General features: G+C 45.0%; 1 protein-coding gene across 4 annotated transcripts in view; it reads left to right on the top strand.

Annotated features, from left to right (window-relative positions):
* The first annotated feature begins 23,266 nt into the window (after positions 1-23,266).
* LOC126457917 (uncharacterized protein CG7065-like) overlaps positions 23,267-25,253 on the top strand; it is a 74,893-nt gene continuing 72,906 nt past the window's right edge. The window contains exon 1 of one of the 4 annotated variants that reach the window (XM_050094611.1): positions 23,267-23,388. In XM_050094611.1, the coding sequence (XP_049950568.1) occupies positions 23,377-23,388 (12 nt within the window). In that variant the 5' untranslated portion in view covers positions 23,267-23,376. Of the gene's footprint in view, positions 23,389-24,518; positions 24,660-25,253 lie in introns of those variants that run through there. The other 3 variants (XM_050094609.1, XM_050094607.1, XM_050094610.1) reach the window with 3 other exon arrangements.

Below are 25,253 nucleotides of genomic sequence, written 5' to 3'. Positions count from 1 at the left end.
ACCTGAGCGTACGAGTAAAAAGCGAAGAGATGCCCATATTTCAATTAAGCAGCAATTTAAGGCACTGGTTGGTTGGGTACATAGATCAATGTGTGTGTTATGTTCATGATTGTAGCTCCAGTAATCACGGCTGGTGAATGGAAAGTTGGCGCCGAAAGGTCACACTGGGTGCCGTTAATTAACAGTCCCTGCCCCTGCAATTCTATTCTTTGCATACTCCCTTGCTTACCCTGCTCGTAACAAACGCAAATAACGACTGTGTTTTCCATTACTGAAAATACCCAATGTGGACCCACTTGCTGAAAGAACTGCACTGTGCCTGCTACAATTTCCTTAGGGCACTCCGCGACTGGTTCTTGAGAATGGAATAGAGAATACTCACAAGATTTGGGAACAGTGTATAACAATTTCGCGGAGCAGATGGTAATTGGATCTGTTCGACAACACAGCAAGGCTTGTGCAGTGAGAAACGCATGAGCTTGTCTGTTATGTGCCACTAACAGTAGCTCCCGTACAGTTAATTGTACGAATTTCTGCAAAAATTCCCACTTCACTGGATACGTATGCAAGGCGTAACATTCAAATTTACAATCCTTACATGTTAATGGTATTATGATACGAATTCTCAGTGGGATACCTGTCCGCGGACTGGTAACAGTGGCCAATTTGTAGCACAGAGATAATAGTTTGTCTGTTAATGTCGTCAGTAGCTCCAGGGATGCGGCAATTCCGATTGAACTTTCTGTAATCCTTCCTGAAGTTGTTCCGAAGGTAACAGTGCCCATGCATTGCATGCACTAAAGCCTCCTGTAGTTCCGTGGCTTCTATGTGTGCTTCCGTAATACTATCAGCAAGATAACGGAGCAGCTTAGCGAGTATCAGCTGTGAATCGATGTTATCCAACCGGTTCTTGATTATACCCAAGTCATGATTGGTTATGTCGGCTGTGGCCTTAATGTGGGACATCAAGGTCGCGGCCAAAGCTCGCAATTGGTGCGTATTATTAATTACATCTTTCTCCAAACTCTCTAATTGGGTTGTGTGAAGATCTAGCATTCCCTGGTTGCTATTCACATTATCCTGTACCTGGCGTGGCGTTTCATTAATACTTTTAATATCTTCCGCGTCAGCGGTCCCAAAAACAGTTTTTGGGATACGGCCACCTGCATCTAACCATCCTCTTTTCCTACGGACGTGAGGGATTAACCCTGCAGTTTGCCGCATCTGAGCTCGTAAGCGTGCTAAAGCTGATCGTAGTAGCTGATATTCCCTCTGTGTGTCATTAAACCCTGACTGATTAGCCACCATGGAATGAAGTTCATTAAATGTATCCTTTAATTTACAGATTTCGTTTTCAACCGCCCAAATATTACAGTTCACCCTTAAGGTCCATTGATGTCCGGCCATAATTCCGTCCACTTGTCGCGAGAAAAAAACACCACTTGATATAGGACGTACCTTTTAAGGCTTCGCCAGCCGTGGTGGCCGTGCAGTTCTAGGAACTTCAGTCCGGAACCGCGTGACTGCTACGGTCGCAGGTTCGAATCCTGCCTTGGGCATGGATGTGTGTGATGTCCTTAGGTTAGTTAGGTTTAAGTAGTTCTATGTTCTAGGGGACTGATGACCTCAGATGTTGAGTCCCATAGTGCTCAGAGCCATTTGAACCATTTTTCAAGGCTTCAGCTAAGTTGCAACAGCAAAACAGAATAACTATGCTGAGAGATAGTGCACACCTTCCCTCTTCCCTCTTCAGCGCAACCCATGACGCTGGAACTGTTGGTCTTACCAGAATGTCACGCCTCCTGAGAGACAAAAGAAAAACAACTCACATTAGCTCTTCCCTTTTTACACGTGGCCTAAGAGCATAATAGCATGTCTGATCGTTTCCACAATTAACTTGGTTCTCTTGTTTATCCACTCCTTTCTTATTCTTTTTCTTAGATTCATCTTTCTCTCCAGTAGAAGTTACTGCAGACAATGTAGGAAGTTCCTCAAAATTCCCCTTGAAAGGCCTAATTCGGCTCACATGTACAATACTAGGGCGAGTTGGAAGCTGTAATTTCACATTCACCGGCGATGTCATCTCGATCACCTGGAAAGGACCTTGATAACGGGATACAAATTTTTTCGTTTTGCCTTTTGGCACATACGGATTAGTCATCATCACCCATTGGCCTATATGATATTTGGGTAAAGCCGCCTTTCTATTGTGAACTTTGTCCTGTCTCTCTAACGCTTTAGTGTTCATTTTTTTCACCTGCCGCCAGAATGTTTTCAACTTTGTGGATAAATCCTTAACAGCTGAAATATCGGTTCCTGGTAGGGTCTTGCGCAATTCAAACAGAGATGGCATCTTCCAAACGAACAGTACTTCATACAGAGACAATCCTGTACTTTAATGCACTTTTGAGTTATACGCCGGGGTTACAAACGCCAATAGAGTATCCCAATTGTGTTGCGAATGTACATAATAACTTAACATCTTAGCTATTGTACGACAAACTCTCTCGGTCCGACCACTAGTCTGCGGGTGTAATGCGCTCATTCTCAATTTCTTTACATGCAACAACTTGCATAACTGTTTCATCAAATCGGACATAAAGTTTGTCCCTTGATCTGTAATTATAGCTTCAGGTGTTCCGAATTTCAATATCCATTGATGTACCATGGCGTGAGTCACTGTTTCAGCTCGCTGGTCCGGAATAGCTGTCATAGACACATAGCGCTAAAAATGATCTATTATTGTTAAAACATAGCGATTACCCGCTGGTGTTTGCACAAACAGTCCCAAGACGCCTACGCCAAGTAATTGGAGAGGTCTATCCGCTTCCGGTAGTCGTTGCTACACAATTTTCTGATGACTCAATTCCGCCCGTTGAGCACACGGAATGCAATTCTTTATGTACTAATCGACATCTTGCCTACGCGTTGACCACCAACAACTCTGTGCTACCCTCCTTTCTGTTGCCCTTCGACCCGAATGACCAGAAAACATTGAATCACGTGCTTGCCTTAAAATTTCGCTTCGCTGTTTTTCTGGTACGACTATGTGTACCGTTCCACGACGAACTGTCGCCATGAGTTAAATCGTCGACAATCTGTGTCGGCGGTTGTGCCTCCACCCATTCGTTCTCATTTATTCCTGTCCATTCCACAGAGCATACTTTAGGACTCAGACCATCCACATTTCCGTGCGATTTACCCGGTTGATGAATCACTTCAAAATCGCACCCAGTAAGATGCAAAGCCCACTTAGTTAATCTACTCGTTGGGTCTTTAAGACCTAATAACCACTTAAGTGCTGCATGGTCATTAATCACCTTGAAACGTCGTCCATACAAATAACACCGGAAATAGGTTATTCCGAAAATTAATGCCAATAACTCCTCGGTTGATGAGTAATATTTTTCTGCATTGTTTAGCTGTCTGGAAGCATATACTATCGGGTGTTCCTGCCCATCTATTTTCTGAGATAATACAATACCCAAAGCAAAATTGCTAGAGTCACAAGATAATATAAACTGTTTACTAAAATCTGGAAAAGCCAAAACCGGACTAGACATCAACAAATTTTTTAACTTTTGAAAAGCCTCTTCACATTCTGCTGACCAGTGAAATTTTACTCCCTTCTTCAACAACTGCTCTTGAGGGGCCTCGCAATTTCCGCAAATTTTGGAATATACCTCCTGTTAGGTCAGATGGCCACTTGTTACGACTTCTGCAGTACTTGTTATGTCCGTTTGCTACTTGTTACGACTTCTGCAGTACTTGTTATGGCCGTTTGCTACTTGTTACGACTTCTGCAGTACTTGTTAGCAGCAGACACAGTAGCTGCACCGAAGACTGAGACGGCGTGGAGTTTTACAATTATTTATTGAGCTTTCTTTACAATTCCTCCCTCGTCGTCGCTGCCCAGCCCTGCTGATCCTTCCGTCTGGCTGCTGCTGTGTAAATCCTCCGACAATGCGCGCAATGCGCGCCACCAGAGCTCCACTGAAATCAGGATGCCCTGTGGTTGAGATGAACTTGTCGCCAGTCGGCAGCCCAGTATGGCACCCCCACGGAGCCGCGTCACCGTGAGGTCAGCTGCCGGCGCCTGGTGCACCGGCGGCTGGGAAGCCGTCAGTCGCGATGTCCGCGATCTCCCGTCATGGACGGACAACGCGCCGTGGGGCCGGGTTGTCGTGGAGTCCGGGCGTCAGTCCCCGGCGGCACCTGTGCCCAAGACCGCGCTGCGGCCGGTCCTGCTGGAAGTTCTCGCTGTAGTTAGTCAGCCATGGTGCCGACCGGACTCGGGCCGACTCCCAAAGCTGAAGCTGACATATGGCGGCGAACGGATGACTCCTGCGAGCTGGAACAGACTTCCGGAATCGCCACCTACGAAGATTGAACATTCGGTCACGGACCACGCCTGTCCTCAGATCCAAACTGCTTCCTAATGGCTTCTGTCCGTTGCTGCCTGCGCTCCACTATTTATATCCGGCAGGAGGACGTTTTTTACCTCCGGTGGCAGCTTCTTGTTATTACTCCCGCAGTATATTGCAGCGTAACTTAGCGTGCTGGCCTCACTTCCCTTACTCAGCACTCTCCAGGCTTCGCTCTGTCTGCGTGCGTCCTTGCGTCAGCCAGTTGGTAGACTGCAACAGTCAGCAAGGCTATCTGTGGCGCACCTACTTTGCAATGCCGCGATCGCCGGCTGCCTCTGTTTTGCCGTTCTCCACTGCGTGAAGCAACGCTTACTACATGTGGCCGCAACACTCCTGTAAAAATTGGCGAGACCTAATAAATAAGGTGTCGGAAAATTCATTAAGTTTTGGATCCGTGTGGAACTCTCTTGTCCTATAATACGACCTAAATAACGGACTTCTTGCAACAAAAAATGACATTTTTCCATATGAAGAGTTAATCGCGCTGCTTTCAGACGATGGAAAACTTCGCGGAAACGGCGAACATGTTCTTCCACGTCCTTTGAGAAAACAATTACGTCGTCCAAATATGCCATACACTGATTAAGTTTTAGCCCTCGTAACACTCTATCTACTAACTGTTGGAAGGTTGTCGAAGTATTTTTGAGTCCGAAAGGCATTCGCCGATACTGAAAATGACCTGTAGGTGTTGAAAAAGCCGACTTCCGTCGGTCTTCCGAGGCGACCTCCAACTAGTAGTACCCGCTTCGAAGATCCAACGTCGTGAAGTACCGACGCTGACCCAAATTAACAAGAGTTTCAGTGATATTAGGCATTGGGTATGCATTCGATACAGTTTTTTGATTCAGGAAACGATAATAACAACAAAAACGATATTCCTTTCCCCCATCAGGTGATTTTTTACCCACTACTACGACAGGAGCGGACCAGGGACTACTACTGGTTTCTATTATCCCAACCCCGAGCTGTTGATTAATAAATTCTTCCATGACAGGCTGTAAACTTTTTGGAACACGATATGAAGATTTATACATCCGGTGCTTCATTCCCAGTGGGGTTGAAGTGTTGAACTAATGGTGTGGGGGCAGTGGACCATGAGAATTAAATAATTCTTTATATTCCGCCAAAAGGTTCTCCATGACTTCTCTGTCTTGCCCTTCTAAATGTGCTACTTTACCCCTCAGTGCGGACCAGCTGACAGACTCTCCCAGCAATGTGTAATCTGCTGCGAAATCCTTATCCAGTTCATCTTCCCCTATCATCTCCAAATTCGCTATTACGGTACCCCGTGCTAACTGCACCTCTTCAAGGCCAAAATTATCAATACTGAGAGGCACAACCTTTTTACCTTCTATCTCCAGCACGTAGGACACGCAACGGCGCGTAAAACACTTCATTTTACCCAGCGGCTCATTCTCAGACAAAGGTTCAACGACACACAACGAATTTACCTGCACGCTAGCTCCAAAATCTGCCCAGATTATTTTCCCTGTACCCTTCGGTATAGTATCCCGCGAGTTAACCCCAAGGGACCCTGTACGCAGTTTTGGTGGCCCACCCGACGTCTGGGCGGTTCCTTGCGACAATAATGTTTCTTTGGCTGTAGAACCTAGACGAAATTGTATTCCGTCCATTTCTACTGTACGCCGTTCCAGGTTAACTTTTGCGTGATGCGCAACCAGGAAATCCAATCCGACTATGACATCATAGCTGCTGCCAACAACTGGAGGAACTTCTACCTTCACCTGGAAGTTCCTCATTTCCACTCGGTAGTTTAACACCGCTGATCCGAGTGACTTCACCTGTCCCACACCCACGCGACTTAACGTCCAGCATGGCGGTTTTAATTCTACTTTACCGAGTACATTTCTACGCGACACGGATACCTGAGGCCCAGCGTTGTTGTTGTTGTTGTGGTCTTCAGTATTGGGACTGGTTTGGTGCAGCTCTCCATGCTACTCTATCCTGTGCAAGCTTCTTCATCTCCCAGTACTTACTGCAACAACATCCTTCTGAATCTGCTTAGTGTATTCATCTCTTGGTCTCCCTCTAGGATTTTTACCCTCCACGCTGCCCTCCAATGCTAAATTTGTGATCCCTTGATGCCTCAGAACATGTCCCACCAACCGGTCCCTTCTTCTTGTCAAGTTGTGCCACAAAATCTTCTTCTCCCCAGTTCTATTCAATACATCCTCATTAGATATTGATCTACCCATCTAATCTTCAGCATTCGCTTCTGTAGCACCACATTTCGAAAGCTTCTATTCTCTTCTTGTCCAAACTGTTTATCGTCCATGTTTCACTTCCATACATGGCTACAACCCATACAAATACTTTCATAAACGACTTCCTGACACTTACATCTATACTCGATGTTAACAAATTTCTCTTCTTCAGAAACGCTTTCATTGCCATTGCCAGTCTACATTTTATATCCTCTCTACTTCGACCATCATCAGTTATTTTGCTTCCCAAATAGCAAAACTCCTTTACTACTTTAAGTGTCTCATTTCCTAATTTATTCCTTCAGCATCACCCGACTTAATTCGACTACATTCCATTATCCTTGTTTTGCTTTTGTTGATGTTCATCTTATATCCTCCTTTCTGGACACTGTCCATTCCGTTCAACTACTCTTCCAAGTCCTTTGCTGTCTCTGACAGAATTACAATGTCATCGGCGAACCTCAAAGTTTTTATTTCTTCTCCATGGATTTTAATACCTACTCCGAATTTTTCTTTTGTTTCCTTTACTGCTTGCTCAATATACAGATTGAATAACATCGGGGAGAGGCTACAACCCTGTCTTACTCCCTTCCCAACCACTGCTTCCCTTTCATGTCCCTGGACTCTTATAACTGCCATCTGGTTTCTGTACAAATTGTAAATAGCCTTTCGCTCCCTGTATTTTACCCCTGCCACCTTTAGAATCTGAAAGAGGGTATTCCAGTCAACATTGTCAAAAGCTTTCTCTAAGTCTACAAATGCTAGAAACGTAGGTTTGCCTTTCCTTAATCTTTCTTCTAAGATAAGTCGTAGAGTCAGTATTGCCTCACGTGTGCCAATATTTCTACGGAATCCAAACTGATCTTCCCCGAGGTTGGCTTCTGCCAGTTTTTCCATTCGGCTGTGAAGAATACGCGTTAGTATTTTCCAACTGTGACTTATTAAACTGATAGTTCGGTAATTTTCACATTTGTCAACACCTGCTTTCTCTGGGATTGGAATTATTATATTCTTCTTGAAGTATGTGGGTATTTCGCTTGTCTCATACATCTTGCTCACCAGATGGTAGAGTTTTGTCAGAACTGGCTCTCCCAAGGCCGTCAGTGGTTCTAATGGAATGTTGTCTACTCCCGGGGCCTTGTTTCGACTCAGGTCTTTCAGTGCTCTGTCAAACTCTTCACGCAGTATCGACTGTCCCAATTCATCTTCATCTACATCCTCTTCCATTTCTATAATATTGTCCTCAAGTACATCGCCCTTGTACAGACCCTCTATAAGTCTATATACTCCTTCCACCTTTCTGCTTTCCCTTCTTTGCTTAGAACTGGATTTCCATCTGAGCTCTTGATATTCATACAAGTGCTTCTCTTTTCTCCAAAGGTCTCTTTAATTTTCCAGTAGGCAGTATTTATCTTAACCCTATTGAGGTAAACCTCTACATCCTTACATTTGTCCTATAGCCATGCCTGCTTAGCCATTTTGCACTTCCTGTCGATCTCATTTTTGAGACGTTTATATTCCTTTTTGCCTGCTTCATTTACTGCCTTTTTATATTTTCTCCTTTGATCAATTAAATTCGTTAAATCTTCCTGTTACCCAAGGATTTCTACTAGCCCTCGTCTTTTTACCTACTTGATCATCTGCTGCCTTCACTACTTTGTGGTGTCACCGCCAGACACCACACTTGCTAGGTGGTAGCTTTTAAATCGGCCGCGGTCCGGTAGTATACGACGGACCCGCATGTCGCCACTGTCAGTAATTGCAGACCGAGCGCCGCCACACGGCAGGTCTAGAGAGACTTACTAGCACTCGCCCCAGTTGTACGGACGACTTAGCTAGCGATGCAACACTGACGAAGCCTCGTTTATTTGCAGAGAAGATAGTTAGAATAGCCTTCAGCTAAGTCAATGGCTACGACCTAGCAAGGCGCCATAGCAATTGATAGTTATCGTATGAAGCATGTCTCATCAAGAACGATGTATACAATTGATGGATTAAAGTTAAGTATTCCAGAAGCTACGTACTTTTCTTTATAGCATTCATTCCATATCCTGTTTCAGACCTCAAGCCAGCCTGCTTGAGTTTAAGTGCATGCCTTTCGGTTACCCGTCACTGTGGACTGGCTGTCTTGTCAGTCCACAACATACTTCATCCCTCAGAGCTACCTATTCTTGTTCTACTGTATTTCTTTCCCCCATTCCTGTCAATTGTTCCCTTATGCTCTCCCTGAAACTCTGTACAACCTCTGGTTTAGCCAGTTTATCAAGGTCCCATTTCCTTAAATTCCCACCTTTTTGCAGTTTCTTCAGTTTTAATCTACAGATCATAACCAATAAATTGTGGTCAGAGTCCACATCTGCCCCTGGAAATGTCTTACAATTTAAAACCTGGTTCCTAAATCTCTGTCTTACCATTATATAATCTATCTGATACCTTTTAGTATCTCCAGGGTTCTTCCATGTATACAACCTTCTTTCATGATTCTTGAACCAAGTGTTAGCTATGATTAATTTATGCTCTGTGCAAAATTCTACCAGGTGGCTTCCTCTATCATTTCTTACCCCCAATCCATATTCACCTACTATGTTTCTTTCTCTCCCTTTTCCTACTCTTGAATTCCAGTCACCCATGACTATTAAATTTTCGTCTCCCTTCACTACCTGAATAATTTCTTTTATCTCATCATACATTTCTTCAATTTCTTCGTTATCTGGAGAGCTAGTTGGCATATAAACTTGTACTACTGTAGTAGGCGTGGGTTTAGTGCCTTGGCCACAATAATGTGTTCACTATGCTGTTTGTAGTAGCTTACCCGCCTCCTATCTTTTTATTCATTATTAAACCTACTCCTGCATTACCCCTGTTTGATTCTGTATTGATAACCCTGTATTCACCTGACCAAAAGTCTTGTTCCTCCTGCCAGCGAACTTCACTAATTCCCACTATATCTATCTTTAACCTATCTAATTCCCTTTTTAAATTTTCTAGCCTACCTGCCCGATTAAGGGATCTGACATTCCACGCTGTGATCCGTAGAACGCCAGTTTTCTTTCTCCTGATAACGACATCCTCTTGAGTAGTCCCCGCCCGAAGATCCGAATGGGGGACTGCTTTCCCTCCGGAATATTTTACCCAAGAGGACGCCATTATCATTTAACCAAACAGTAAAGCTGCATGCCCTTGGGAAAAATTATGGCTGTTGTTTCCCCTTGCTTTCAGCCGTTCACAGTACCAACACAGCAAGGCCGTTTTGCTTAGTGTTACAAGGCCACATGAGTCAATCATCCAGACTGTTGCCCCTGCAACTACTGAAAAGGATGCTGCCCCTCTTCAGGAACCACACGTTTGTCTGGCCTCTCAACAGATGGCCCTCCGTTGTGGTTGCACCTATGGTACGGCCATCTGTATCGCTGAGGCATGCAAGTCTCCCAACCAACGGCAAGGCCACGGCTCATAGGGGAACCAAGAAAAATCTGCGCTGCCTGCCCCTCACCAAGCCGGTCAGAAAAAAGTCTGCCACTGATTCTGCACTAGCATTAATCCTTACCGGGGGTGTTTCACAGTGGACACACCACCCCCTGTCCCATTTAACTGAGGGGGGTGAGTCCCACCTTGCGGTTTCCTATCATGTTTCTGCCAGGACCCATTGCAATTTCGCTCCCGATGACCCCAACGTCTGCATTTCCTGCACTGTACTTCCTTGATATTGTGTCTAATGTGTCCCATCCGACCACATCTGAAACATTTTATTTCTGCATTAAACACTGCTTTCCTGTCCCACATCTTTGTTACTGCTTGAACTTCCTCTAACGCCACAGCAATTCCGAGTGCCTCATTAAGAGTCGTAGGGAATTCCATCCTAATCTTGTGGGAGGTTTCGGGTTGTATTCCCCGCAAAAATGCGTCTAGTGCCCTCTGATCAGCTTCCTGCAGAATGGCTTCATTAACACTATCGGAATCCGTTAGCTCATAGGTATTAACATTACTTTTTCTAATTTGATCTACAAAAGCTTCTATTGATTCCCCATTCCTTTGATACATTCTATTCAATTGTTCCCGATAATATCTAGACATATTTTTCCTCCGATACCTTTCCAACAACTCTTTTTTGAATACTTCAAATGTCCAAGCATCCCTTAATTCTTCATGGCATGTATTGTAAGCTCTGGCATCCCCAGTTACTTTCAACTTAGCCACATGCAAAAATGTTTCTGCGTCCCAATTTCCCAATTTATCGGCTGTGTTAAGGTTTAAAAAAAAATCATAACATCCTCCCCAGCTTTTCCCGAGAAAGGGGTGACCAAAGACACAGCGTTAGTGTTAAGAATTATTGCATTAACAGGAAACTGTTCCTTGCTCACTTCTTTAGACCAAGCAAGCTCTATCTCTAATTCCGACACTCACTCAAGTAGCTGCTGAATAGCCACCTCAGCTGACACAGACCGCTCCATCACTACAAGCTATCGAATCAAGGCTACAGTAAGCCCAGAAAGAAGAACAGGAAGGGAAGACGGACTATACTACAGGTTCAGACAAACCACCAAACGAAAAACTGGCACTTGCTTGTCATGTTGCAGGAGTTGCTGATCCATTGTTGCCCTTCTCAGGTGCTACATATCTTCGTCGATTACCAGCCACAATTTCCTCCAATCCAGAGAGACCACTACTGTCACCAATTGTAACAGGAGTGTGTGATGCGCAGGTTGCCCGACTGACACCACTTGTAATAGGATGACCGGAGCAGGTGGCATGGTCGGTGTTGTAGGGCGTGGCTGGGTAGAAGAAGGTGGCTGTTTTTAGTAATCTTCCTCTTTATTGTTGGTTCTTCCAATACATTTTCCGGTAGTTCAGCCCCACCGCTCATGTCATGGTGGAGACGTGTTGATGCACGCAGCCCGGGGAACGCGACGCCGTGCTCGGTCAGCGGCTGCGCAGGTGGTAGGAGGTTAGCAGCATGAGGCCTGGCCCAGCGCGCCTCTTGGAGACGCTGCAGCTCGTGACGACGCCGGGAGTCGCCAGTGCAGCAGCGGGCAATGCCCTCCGCTGGCCGGTCCTCAGGGACAGCGTCACTGATGACGACGACCTAAAGGTACGTTTACACTGGGATACATGTATCGCGACATGTATGAGCGACATGTCAATTTGACATGTCGCGATACATCACCTCATACAAAAATTCACGGAACTTGTATGCGGACCCTCGAGCTCATACATGTCGCGTATACATTTTGTATATCGCTTTTTGGCCATATACGCGACATGTATGAGCGACATTTGAAGAACTCGCGCATGCGCAGTACTATCATTTCCTGTCGTCTTGTCGACTGCCGCTTATTTCGACGATTAGCGTATGCGTAGTACCAGGCTCTTTGGCGGCTGTTTGAGTTTTGAAGGTGCCGACTGTCGTTTCGACGTTAATGTATCTGCATAAAATATCAAAAAGTGCCATATGCAACATTATTCTTCGTGTTTGCGAGGCCATTGTGCAAGTTTTATCCCAAGAAGTGAAGGTAAAAGTTTTATATATATCAGAGTATGTCATACATTAAATAATTTTTTCATGCATCTGGCACGTATATCAATGTTTTGCTGTTATTCCGGCGGCCTCGCTTGATAATGTTGACAACGGATGCCGACAATCATGTGTGAGACATCGGCATTAGCAATCGCGCGACAATGCAAATGTTTTGTCATGAAATCTTCGTTTTACGAGGAATCCCTAGTGGCTAAAAAACGGAGTGTTACTGCCAACTGATCCTCTGGTGGAATCGCTTCCCGAAAGTTTGTGTTGGTTTTGGACACAAGAAGAGCCACAAGTGATAACAAACCGCGGAAATCCTCCATACTCATCCTAACATAATTTCTAAAATATGGCGTTAATTCGCGAGAAACTCTCTGTGCCACCATCTACGCTTCCTCCGCCTTTTCTTCCTATCATTTTCCAAAAGAGCAAGTGTATCAGCACATAAAAATGTGAAAACTTCCAAATCGTCGTCGGAAGCTATCGCACAGTGATACATATCAACCAGTGTAAACGCACGCTCATACATGTATGAGGTTGATACTTGTCAACTCATACAAGTCGCGATACATGTCGCAAAGTCGTATATACATGTATCTCATACATGTGCCGATACAAATCGCAGTGTAAACGCACCATAACAGCAACCGAACGCCCAATCGGTCGAACCGAATGCCGACGCCCACCTCTGTTACCCTTAAATAGTGCCGACCGCTGCTGAATCCGCCGGTTACGCGGCGGCGTGTTTATTAGAACGTTCTCGACGAGTTGGCTAACGCAACCGCGCCACACACGGCCCTCGCCTGCTTAATTCTGCTAATGCTGCGTTCTGGCTGTTAGTGGCTGCCGCGCACATACACACATACCGACGCTCGTTGCAAAACTGTTTCACCTGCATAACGAGCTAACCTTCGTCCGCTGTCTGCCGTGAGACTGGCGCATCGCGCACTGAAACACACTAAATCACAATTTCGCACCATATATCCTAAAAATAACCCCTTGTCCTGTACAGTTGGTTCAAAAGTTACTACCTCTGGTGGGAACATGCCTTATAACTCACTATACACATAACTGCAGAATTAAATTACATCACTTGTGTTTAGTTCTAGGGACCATTACACCCTACTGGTACTATACTTGACCCTGTGCAACAGATGTTATACTCATTTAGAAATATTTCCATATTTAGCTGTTTGGTGTTATAGCTTGCACTATGCCACTTCAAGGTGATGGCTCACTGACAATTTATCTCAAACATGTCACTCTTATCATTAAATGTCACTTACTAATTGCTCAACAATATAAGGCTTTGGGAGAAACTACGATAACCAACAGAGAAAGTGGCAATCTTATGCCTCAAGCCTAGCATAATGGATAATGTTGTGAATTGCAGAGTTGATGTCGATTTGCCTTTGGCAGTGCAATAGTGCAGACACGCTGTTGTGTTTCTGCACCTGATGTGAGATCTAGCCTTATTTACATTCTAATGTCTCTTACTTATATGCTTCACATTTACGATATGTGGTAAACTGTTACCATAAATCTACGCTCCAATTTACAACTATGAGCACAGGTTAAATTGCTGTGAATGAAACGAGGCGCAATAACATTCATATTCTTCCTTGTCATAAATACTTTGACATTTATACACCAGGATACATAATGATCATGAAGAAACAGATACTTCACAAGTTACAGCAAATGGCACTTCTGGTTGGTATATTTCTGCTGCTATCATAACGTGTAAAGGCAGGTTTCCATGGTCACGAATTTCTTATTCACCCATCACCATGCTTACATGCACAATGTGCTGTCAACTGAACAAGAGCAGAATGAGAGCAGATCCACCTAAGGGCAATTCCTGAAGCTCACAGGTGATGGTGGGGATAGTGACATCATGCAAGAAAGCAGAACACCTTTCAATTCGTAACTTATGCATAAGTTGGCATGACAGTTTGCAAATAGACTATTTCCACATGTAAGTTGATTTTCATGAGTGGTGTGGTGGGGATACATGTTTAAGAAATTCTTTGCTGTGGAAACCTGGCGTTAAGCCGAGTTCGCATACGAAACTAATGTGGCACCACAAATTCAATATAGTTACACAGCTTCCAGCATGATGTCAACTGAACTCATATAGGAGGTTATTTATGTTATAGTGCAGGTTACGGCATTAGCGCTGTGACAAGAGTTAAATACAAGGAAGACGATAATTATAGATCAGAAAATAGATTTCGCACGGCGATAAATCAGGGACCACAAATGCGTTTACGAAAGAAATAATACTCGAAGACGAAAATGCTGTCTGCTATTACAAACTAACCAACAGCTGGAACGTACTGTAAATACCATCTGCAGATACAGCACTCTTCGAAGATTTTATAATGTTATTGTATTCGTTGATCTAGACTTTTCAAATAACCAATTTTTATGTGATTCTTCAGTTTCCCTCAGCGTATTTCTTGCTCGAACAGTCCACGGTGTGATAAATCTTTTACATTTCTTTTATTTTTTCGTCTTCTTTAAAGGCAAAGAAAAAAGATGAAGCAGTAGCCCATCATAGAGCCTATGCCTACCCTCATGTAATTTTGATTTTCAGTTGTTAAAAAAGAGAGGAGATTTTCGTGTAGCTGTAGGAGGAGGAAGGATTCGCGCTCAGCTAGTGAACGACTGAGAAGCACGCCATTTTAAACGAGTAATTGTAGACCGCCATTTTGGGGTCGCTATGAATAAGTGAGGAGTATGTATTCCATATGCGCACCGTTTAAGAAAATACAATATTGTTTTATTATCATCGATGCCATTATTTTCTTTTATTATTAACGGGTGTACTGCCGGTCTGTGGTGTCCAACAGGGGCACAATATTTCGGCTATCAGACATATCGCCATCATCAGGCGCACTGACCTTTTTTTTTTAAAGCACATTTCATTCCTTCCCATAAGGGGAAGGCGAGCCTTACTAGAGCTTGCTTTGCCCTTTTTCAGCCGAGGGTGTACAGGGGACATCATTTGGTTATTTTATTTTATTCATCTGCATATGTGCTAATGGGAATGGGGAGTACTTATATCTCCCAATTGGGAATTTATTTGCAGGAAATTTGGGGAACAGCTCCGGTATTCATCTTGTAGCCTGAGGAAAACCTGCAAAACCTGGCCAGAGCTGTTGGTGTTCCCACGTTTGGTTGTTGTTTCTTCTCATCCCATGCGCTCCTCTTCAGGTCAGTAGTGGTAGTTGCGGCAGTAGTTGTAGTAGCATCGCTTCTCCTCTTCGTCCCGGAGGCGAGCTTCTTCCACTTCTCTCCTCCTTTGCGGCCGGTACTCCAGCCAGCTGCACTGATCTCTGCCTCGCTCGTCATAATTTGCGCATACTGATTCCCTGATCTTGAGGTCAATTATGTATCTGCTGTCTGTGAAGACTTCTTTCATCAACACTTCCTTGTCGATCAGCGTGGCGCGGTTTGCCTGCTCGGCTTGGTCACTTGCAACAGACGGTTCTGTTTCCGCTTGTACCGCCACCGCTGCTGTTCGCAGCTTGCGCTCGAATGCCTCCCGTAGCATGAGGCAAGCAGCTTCCATCTCCGCATACAGCACGATCTTGAAGCGCGTTTCCGCTTCTTTCAGCGCGGCTTCGATGGTTGCGTCCGTTCCTTCTTGGCTACTGTCCTCTCGTGCACCGTCTTCTGTCACTGCGGCGTCTTCGACTTCCCGGCGGTCTGGCGCCGGCTGACGTCGCCTGTTCGCGGTCGGCCGACCCGCCCCTTTGCCACTCTCACTGGCAGTGGGGGTGGCTGTTCGCTCAGGGGGACAGCGTGTTGCCATCTCGTTGTTCCTCTGCGCTGGGGACGAGCGTGAGGATGTCTTCCGTCGTCTTCTCCATCGTCTCTTCTTTTTGGCCTTGGCATGTTCTTCAGGTGCAGCTCGCTGCGCCTTGATGATTTTGGCATGGTCCGCAAAGGCCTTGCAGCCACGCCAGCTGGCCATGTGCAGCTCGCCACAGCGGACGCACATCGGTGCTTCTTCTTGTAGTCTTGTGCATACGTGGTTGTATGGTTGCCAGTGCACTTGACACAGGTTGACTGGTTGCGGCAGTATTTTGCCACATGCCCCTCTTGTTGGCACTTAAAGCACTGAGGCCTGGTGTCCAGTTCCACAGGCAGAGGCTCCATCGTCACGTCGAATCCCAGGATGCTGTTGATCCTGAGTACTTGGTCCACTGGGGTCATCCCTGGTGTGTTCACAGCCAGGATGAATAGTGGAAGTCTTCTCCTGTTGGTTCGGTTGTGTAGTTTTAGCACTACATCTCCGAACACGTCGTCTCATAGTGTTCTCTGTACCATATCCTTATGGTACAGCCAGGGAAGCCCTCTAAGCAGGACCTTGATGTTTCTTTCTTCTCTTTCAGCTGGGGCTTCTCTTGGGCCGGCGATCTGTTTGCCTCCAGGATAGGTGTGAACATCTTGGAGCCATAGATGCAACTTGGTTGCACTTCCAGTAAAGTGTCATTATCCAGACACTTCACCTTCAGTGGGCCTGTCGCAACGTTCTTCAGTTTGCTGTATATATCCCACCAATCGTCCCAGCATCGGATATAGATCGGCGATGGCGGCAGCGTGAAGTCGTGGGCGGCTTGTTCTTCTTCACATGTATCTTGTCCGTCGTTCGCAAAGTTTCCCTTCACAGCGGATACTTCGATCAACGGACTCCTTGTTACTGTGTTCCTTTTATTATTCGATTTTCTGCCCATGGTGCAGTGCGTGCTTTACGCAACAATTTTGTTCTTGCCGTTAGAACGGCAAGACGAAAATTTGCAATTTCACCTGCCAAATAATGGTTCAAATGACTCTGAGCACTATGGGACTTAACTGCTGAGGTCATCAGTCCCCTAGAACTTAAAACTACTTAAACCTAACTAACCGAAGGACATCACACACATCCATGCCCGAGGCAGGATTCGAACCTGCGACCGTATCGGTCACGCGGCTCCAGACTGTAGCGCCTAGAACCGCTTGGCCACTCCGGCCAGCTTCACTTGCCAATCCGACAGCTCGGCCTCTACAGTAACGAGCGCTCGCCTACAGCGACCCTCTCGCCACGGCTGCACAAGCGGAACTTAGGTGCAGTGACGAACTGAGTCGTGTTAAAGCCCCTCCTGCGAGGTGTTCTCTCCGCGGTCCGCGCCCGCTGCCGCGCGTCGGAGGTCGCTGAGACGCTGGCGTCGGCGTCTGTGGTGGCGTCGGTGAAATTGCCTCATCCGGCCTGGTAGCCCGTTCGTTTTCTTTGCTGAGCGTCTTTTTAATTAGACACAATACTGTTTCCCATGCCATGCTGCGGTTATAGCCACAATCTCGGTTGATGACTAGGAATTTCAATAGTCTCTCTAACGACGCTGTCCCAGTGTTTAGATGTCTGTGCCAAGACCCTGGTATGTTGGTAGTCCATTTCTTGATTTTCGGACAAACAGTGCTCTGCGACCGCCGACTTGTTCGGGTACCTAAGTCGAGTGTGCCTCTGATGTTGTCGGCCACGATCTTCGATGGTGTGCACTGTCTGTCCAATATAAGTGTTTCCACAGTAACATGGGATCTGGTATATGCCGGCCTTCCTCAAAATCGTCTTTGACACTTCCCAATAATGCTCGTGTTTTATTGGGTGGGCAAAAGACAGTTCCTACTCGGTGTTTCTCCAATATCCGTGCTATTTTCGCCGATAGTGCGCCAGTATACGGTATATAGTCTTTGGCTATCGCTTCCTCCGTCTCCACACGCTATACTGTAGAGGTGGGGTGGAGAGCGCGTCAGATCTGCCATTCCGAGTACCCGTTTTTCCGGAATACAGACTTGAGGTGTTCCGGCTCATGGGGCAAACTCTCTGAGTCATAGATTGTGCACGGCCTGTGCACCAGTGTTTTTAACACCCCATTCCTCTGCAAAGGGTGGTGGCAACTATCCGCATGCAAATAGAGGTCGGTGTGCGTTTTCTGCCTGTATACCCCGTGGCCCAGGGTGCCATCTGCTCTTCTTTTGACCATAACGTCCAGGAATCGTAATCTTCCTTCTGCACTTTACTAGGCGCAGCCTTGAGAGCAACTCCCAGGAAGTTCGTAATCTACATCTACAACTAGCCAATCATTCAATTCCAGTATCTGGTACTGGATTGATGGTGTTACATGGGTGACCGCCGATTCTGCATGTAAGAAGGCTTTTGGAAGTCAGATATTCTCATCTCTCTGACAAATCATCGCTCGAGGCCCAACGCAAGACGGTCATCAATATCACAGTCATTGGACTGACTGGGGATGCAGTTTCTGTTCTGGAGAAGGGACTTAATTTTGCTCCCACACCTAGTTTAACGCCAGTAGTGGACATTGTCAGTGCAGTTGAACAGATTGCTGCACGACTACCACCTGAAGCAGCTGAAGAAGTATGCCAGGAAACCTTCTGTGCTCTGACGAGAACTAAACCGATCAAGTCGAATATTACCAGCAGGAAGAGGCAGCCATTTGAGACCTGAAACAGAGCCCTGAGATTGTTGTCTTACCGGCTGACAAAGGCAATGCTATGGTTGTTCTTTCTCATAAGGACTACATTGAGAGGATGCAGAGCCTGCTAAATGACGAATCTTACAGGAAGGTCAACGCTGGCCCCACAAAGAAGGTGGAGAACAAGACTATGGCTCTTCTCAAGGACGCAGATTTACCAGTGGGTGTCACAAAGAAATTGACACCTCAAGGACCTGTACCGCCAAGACTTTATGGACTCTCTGAAGTCCACAAAGAAGGGGTGACGCTACGCCGAACTGTCAGCAACATTAGGGCACCTACATATTTGCTGACCAAATACCTGGCAGAATTACTAAGCCCTTATGTGGGTAAATGCCCTCATCACGTTCGTAATTCTGTGAATTTCGTAAAACTTCAAGCTGAAAGACTCAGATATCCTGGTGAGTTTTGACGTTGTTTCATTATTCACCAGGATGCCTCTTTGAGAGTCAGTTGAGCTTATTGCACAGAGATTTGACGAGTGGATGACTGACCTTTTCAGGCACGTTCTGACCTCCATGTATTTTCTCTTTAATGGAGAATACTATGAGCAAACAGTAGGAGTTGCAATGGGAAGCCCACTCTAGCCTGTGGTCGCGAGTTTCTATATGGAATACTTCGAGGAGGAAGCTTTGGCGTCATCCAAATGGAAACCTACTTGTTTTCTCCGTTATGTGGATGATATGTTCGTGATCAGGCCCGATGAAAGGGACAAGCACCTAGACTTCCTTACACACCTGAACTACATACATCCGGACATCAAATTCACTATGGAGACTGAAGCAAAAGGAAGATTACCGTTCCTGGACATCATGTTCAAAAGAAGAGCAGATGGCACCCTGGGCCACGGGGTATACAGGAAGAAACCGCACACTGACCTGTATTTGCATGCGAATAGTTGCCACCACCCTTGACAGAGGAATGGGGCGCTGAAAATAATGATGCACGGGGAATGCACCATCTCTGACACAGAGAGTCTGCCCCATGAGCCGGAACACCTCACAACTGCATTCCGGAAAAACAGGTATTCGGAATTGCAGATCAGACGCACTCTCCGCCCCACCTCTACAGTACAGCGTGTGGAGACGGAGGAAGTACGGAGGAAGAGATGGCCATTCCCTATATACAGTATACTGGCGCACTATCAGCGAAAATAGCACGGATATTGGAGAAACACCGAGTAGGAACTGTCTTTTACCCACCCAATAAAACACGAGCATTATAGGGAAGTCTCAAAGACGATTTTGCGGAAGGCCGGCATATACAAGATCCTGTGTCAGAGTGGGAAGACTTATATTGGACAGACAGTGCGCACCATCGAAGATCGTTGCCGAGAACATCAGAGGCACACTTGACTTAGTTACTCCAACAAGTCGGCGGTCGCAGAGCACTGTTTGCCCGAAAATCAAGAAATGAATTACCAACATACCAGGGTCTTGGCACAGACATCTAAATACTGGGACAGCGTCGTTAGATAGGCTATCGAAATTCGTAGTCATCTACCGAGATTGCAGCTATAGCCTTAGAAAGGCATGGGAACCAGCATTGAGTCTAATTGAAAAGACGCTCAGGAGAGAAAACGAACGAGAGACCAGCGTGGATGAGGCAATTACACCAACGCCACCACAGACGCCGACGCCAGTGTCTCAGCGACCTCCGACATGCAACTGCGGGTGCGGACAGCGGAGATAACGCATCGCAGGGGGAGGGGATTTTCTATGACTCCAAGGTGTTTACACCAATCCGTGAGGCATACAGAACGCTGGCCCAAGAGAAGCCCCAGCTGAAAGAGAAGAAAGAAAACATGAAGGCCCTCCTTAGAGGGCTTCCCTGGCTATGCTCCGAGGATATGGTACGGAGAACACTACGAGCCGACGGGCTCGGAGACGTAGCGGTAAAGCTACATAACCGAACCAACAGGAGAAGACCTCCACTATTCATCCTGGCTGTGAACACACCAGGGATGACCCCAGTGGACCAAGTACTCAGGATCAACAGCATCCTGGGATTCGACGTGACGATGGAGCCTCTGCCTGTGGAACTGGACACCAGGCCTCAGTGCTTTAAGTGCCAACAAGAGGGGCATGTGGCAAAATACTGCCGCAACCAGTCAACCTGTGTCAAGTGCACTGGCAACCATACAGCCACGTATGCACAAGACTACAAGAAGAAGCACCGATGTGCGTCCGCTGTGGCGAGCTGCACATGGCCAGCTGGCGTGGCTGCAAGGCCTTTGTGGACCATGCCAAAATCATCAAGGTGCAGCGAGCTGCACCTGAAGAACATGCCAAGGCCAAAAAGATGAGACGATGGAGAAGACGACGGAAGACATCCTCACGCTCGTCCCCAGCGCAGAGGAACAACGAGATGGCAACACGCTGTCCCCCTGAGCGAACAGCCACCCCCACTGCCAGTGAGAGTGGCAAAGGGGCGGGTCGGCCGACCGCGAACAGGCGACGTCAGCCGGCGCCAGACCGCCGGGAAGTCGAAGACGCCGCAGTGGCAGAAGACGGTGCACGAGAGGACAGTAGCCAAGAAGGAACGGACGCAACCATCGAAGCCGCGCTGAAAGAAGCGGAAACGCGCTTCAAGATCGTGCTGTATGCGGAGATGGAAGCTGCTTGCCTCATGCTACGGGAGGCATTCGAGCGCAAGCTGCGAACAGCAGCGGTGGCGGTACAAGCGGAAACAGAACCGTCTGTTGCAAGTGACCAAGCCGAGCAGACAAACCGCGCCACGCTGATCGACAAAGAAGTGTTGATGAAAGAAGTCTTCACAGACAGCAGATACATAATTGACCTCGAGATCATGGAATCAGTGTGCGCAAATTATGACGAGCGAGGCAGAGATCAGTGCAGCTGGCTGGAGTACTGGCCGCAAAGGAGGAGAGAAGAGGAAGAAGCTCGCCTCCGGGACGAAGAGGAGAAGCGATGCTACTACAACTACTGCCGCAACTACCACTACTGACCTGAAGAGGAGCGCATGGGATGAGAAGAAACAACAACCAAACGTGGGAACACCAACAGCTCTGGCCGGGTTTTGCAGGTTTTCCTCAGGCTGCTAGATGAATACCGGAGCTGTTCCCCGATTTTCCTGCAAATAAATTCCTAATTGGGAGATATAAGTACTCCCCATTCCCATTAGCACATATGCAGATGAATAAAATAAAATAACTAAATGATGTCCCCTGTACACCCTCGGCTGAAAAAGAGCAAAGCAAGCTCTAGTAAGGCCCGCCTTCCCCTTATGGGAAGGAATGAAATATGCTTAAAAAAAAAAGAAGAAGAAGAAGAAGAAGAAGAACTCAGAATCTCAGTTCGTCAGCGCACCTGACGATGGCGACATGTCTGATCGCCGAATATTGTGCCCATTGGACACTAAGGACTGGCAATACAACTGTGGTCTGTTCGAACCAATTTTTAGTTTAACAGCTGCAACATCACACTCGGTGCTCTTTCCCATATATAATAAACAATTTATACAGTGCTTGGTCACAAAGTTAGTACGACTCGATTTTATGTATTAGGTTTATTGACTTATTCATCCAAAGAGTTTTCAAGACTGCAGGACAGGCCTACATCATTGTTTTCAAATGTTGTACTCACACACACACACTGCTACAGAAAATTAAACATTGGATGGGTTGTTCTTCTTGCAGTTCCAGAAGCTTCAAAAGTGTACCTGCGAACCACTGGTTTGACTTTTTTTCAGTAGTAACATGAAAACACAGTGGAATAGACTGCAGCAGCAGCAACTTCACGATAACTGCTGCAAAATGTATATGTTCAGAACTACAGCTAGTAGGGAGCAAAGGAGTAAGAAAAGTGGCGTAACGAAGTACAACCAAGTTGAACTTTTTGTTGGGTGCCGAAAGTTACATCTCTCCAGATGTTTCACTGAAAACTGGAAATTCGCACATGCAAGTGCATTGCAACTGCAATATGCCTCTAAGTGTGATGACACTTTTGTTGCATGTGCGAACATTGCTTATATTACTGTAGTGTTCAGACCAATCTTAAGGTTGATTACAGCTTTACCTCTGAATTTCTAACTTATTTGGCTGTGAATCATCAAGCTTAGGATGGATATAATTTTATTGTTTTGTTTGCGTGTATTTATATATATGTAAGCCTAAATTGTCTTGTTTCCACTTTCAAATTAATTATTCGAAAATGTTAGCTTCTCATATTAAGAGATATCATTTGCAGTTCTCAATAGTTCGTAATTTTGCTTTAAGTATCTGCTCTAAGTTAGTAAGTTTTATTTATTTATTCTATTCATATGTATATTTCGTAGATAATTTTTGCGTGTGAGACTCTATGACGTGGAAAAACTCAAAAAATATATAAATGGAAATTAAGTAGAACATGTAATTTGTATTTTATTCGTCTCGTAACATACACTGTAACATAAACAACTGCAGGGAAAACAAAAACGTGACTACTGCTAAAGATATGTGGTTCACGTACAAGCGGAGTTCGTCTATGCTGTAATTCAATGGGAGCTGGATTATAAATTTCTTGGATGGACAAGATGCTAAGACCTTTGGTTTTTATCTTTCTGGGGATAGTCACAGTTGAAGAATCGATATTGTTGTTGGTGATAGTTGTTTAATCGGTGGTTGTAACTGTTTACAAAAAGTTAGTGTAGTTACGGAAGAAGGAATGTTTGACGAGGTAAGTTTCGTGCCTCTGAAAATTACAAAATATTTTGTGCAACGAGCACATAGTAGATGTTTGGTGATGTTTTCATTTTCGTTTTTTTTTCGAAGAGAAAAGCGCTTTACCGATTCGGATCGTCGTTATGCGTGTATGTGGCGGAATAATCTGTTCTTGTAGATACCTATCGACTTGATACATTTCGTCGTAGTTGCGAGCATTGTATCGCCTGTTTCGGGAAGTACAGTTGTGACGATATTACTTTATTTACAGAATGTACCAATGTGGTGCGAAATGTTAATGATATGTGCTATGCGGCTGGCGATGTGCGTGTCTTCGTTCCCCGATGATTGACACCTTAGCAACAACAACCGCTTATTGCGGTTTTTTATGTGTGTTTACAAATTTCTTCACAGTCTTAAGTGTTAAAGAAAATTTATGCTGTTTGATGCTAGGTAGACTCGTCTGATGATTTTATTGCGAATACTTCGTCTGCAATCTGCGTAATTTGTGTTTCTGTTTATCAACATCAGAGTAAATACTCTGTTCAATGTTGATAAACAGTAACGCCCATCACACAGTGTGGTAGTGTTTCAGACGGGTGCTGTTAAATATATGTGGAGTATTTGGAAAAACGGTACCATGTATGATGCTTACTTTCTGCCGCTGACACCGATGCAATAGAAAATATCGCGTTTCGCATATGGCATCGCTTCCTGTTTTTTGATCCACTCACGACATGGTGTCTTAATCTACTATATTCTATTTGAAAGTATTCATCTCCCCCTCTTTGTTAATGTGCATATAAAGTAGGCTACATTGAATTTTTGTAGTCTGTGGATCCCTCTGCGTTTCGCTTGTTATAATTGTTCACATTGTATGACATCTATTTTTTTTTTTTTAAGAACTGAACAAGTTCGCCAAGTACTTGTAGCAGTTCCACCTGTTACAACATATAACATTTTTTGACCACTTGTAAAATTAATATATAACATGTTGAAATGAAAATTTAGTGTAACACAGTAGGCTGTTTATAGCTTATGTGACAGAATGACATATTGTATTTTCAAGTACTGTACTGTAATTGGTCAGCGCCTTTCGCCAAAAGATTTCATTGTTTAATAGTGGTGTGCTGTTTATTTTGAACCTATGATGGCATACAACTACACTTACATTGTTTTCATGTAAAGAAGATACATAACTATTACACTGACAGAAAACTTTCAGCTGATGCCAATCATAGCAGTAATTTTGACAGTGCCTGTTGAATGCTGGAAGCTTATACACAGGTGATTTACATACATGGAATATGTGGCGTGTAATGACAATAGTGAATAAAAGTTATTTAATCATATTTCAGTTTGTTGATGTTGTTAATCTCTACTTTGTGTACAAACATGTCTAAAATTGATGACAGCCATCCTTTTTTTTATTTTATTTGAAATTTCAAGATCATTTAACACTATTTGAAATGAAATAACAATTTTTGCCTTTATGGGCAACACTTCATGATTCAACAATCTTGACTACATGTGCACAGTCATCCAAAGCTCAAACAGTGGTTGCAATCTTCTTGTCTCTATTAATTTTTGTCTTCATACCCTGTTTTTGTTTATTTACAATGTTGTTTTTCTGTGTTTTCCCAACAAACTGTGGAAATTAAAGAACTTACATGTAGCAGTATTTTACCAGCAACACTCTGAATGACTTTTCTAACTCAGTACAGCAACAGCTTCAAATGTATCGTTATTTAAATAAAGCTATCCCTCTGTAGCTAGATGTTATTTGTTGGAATAGCTTTTTGCATTCTCATTTGGTTCATGAATTCAAATTGGTCATTAGCATGTGTGAATGAATGTATATACAGGGTTTATTGTACTTTC

This window comes from Schistocerca serialis, chromosome 2 (genome assembly GCF_023864345.2).
Source record: "Schistocerca serialis cubense isolate TAMUIC-IGC-003099 chromosome 2, iqSchSeri2.2, whole genome shotgun sequence".
Taxonomy (NCBI): Eukaryota; Metazoa; Arthropoda; class Insecta; order Orthoptera; family Acrididae; genus Schistocerca; species Schistocerca serialis.
This window is presented reverse-complemented; position numbering and strand designations above follow the sequence as displayed.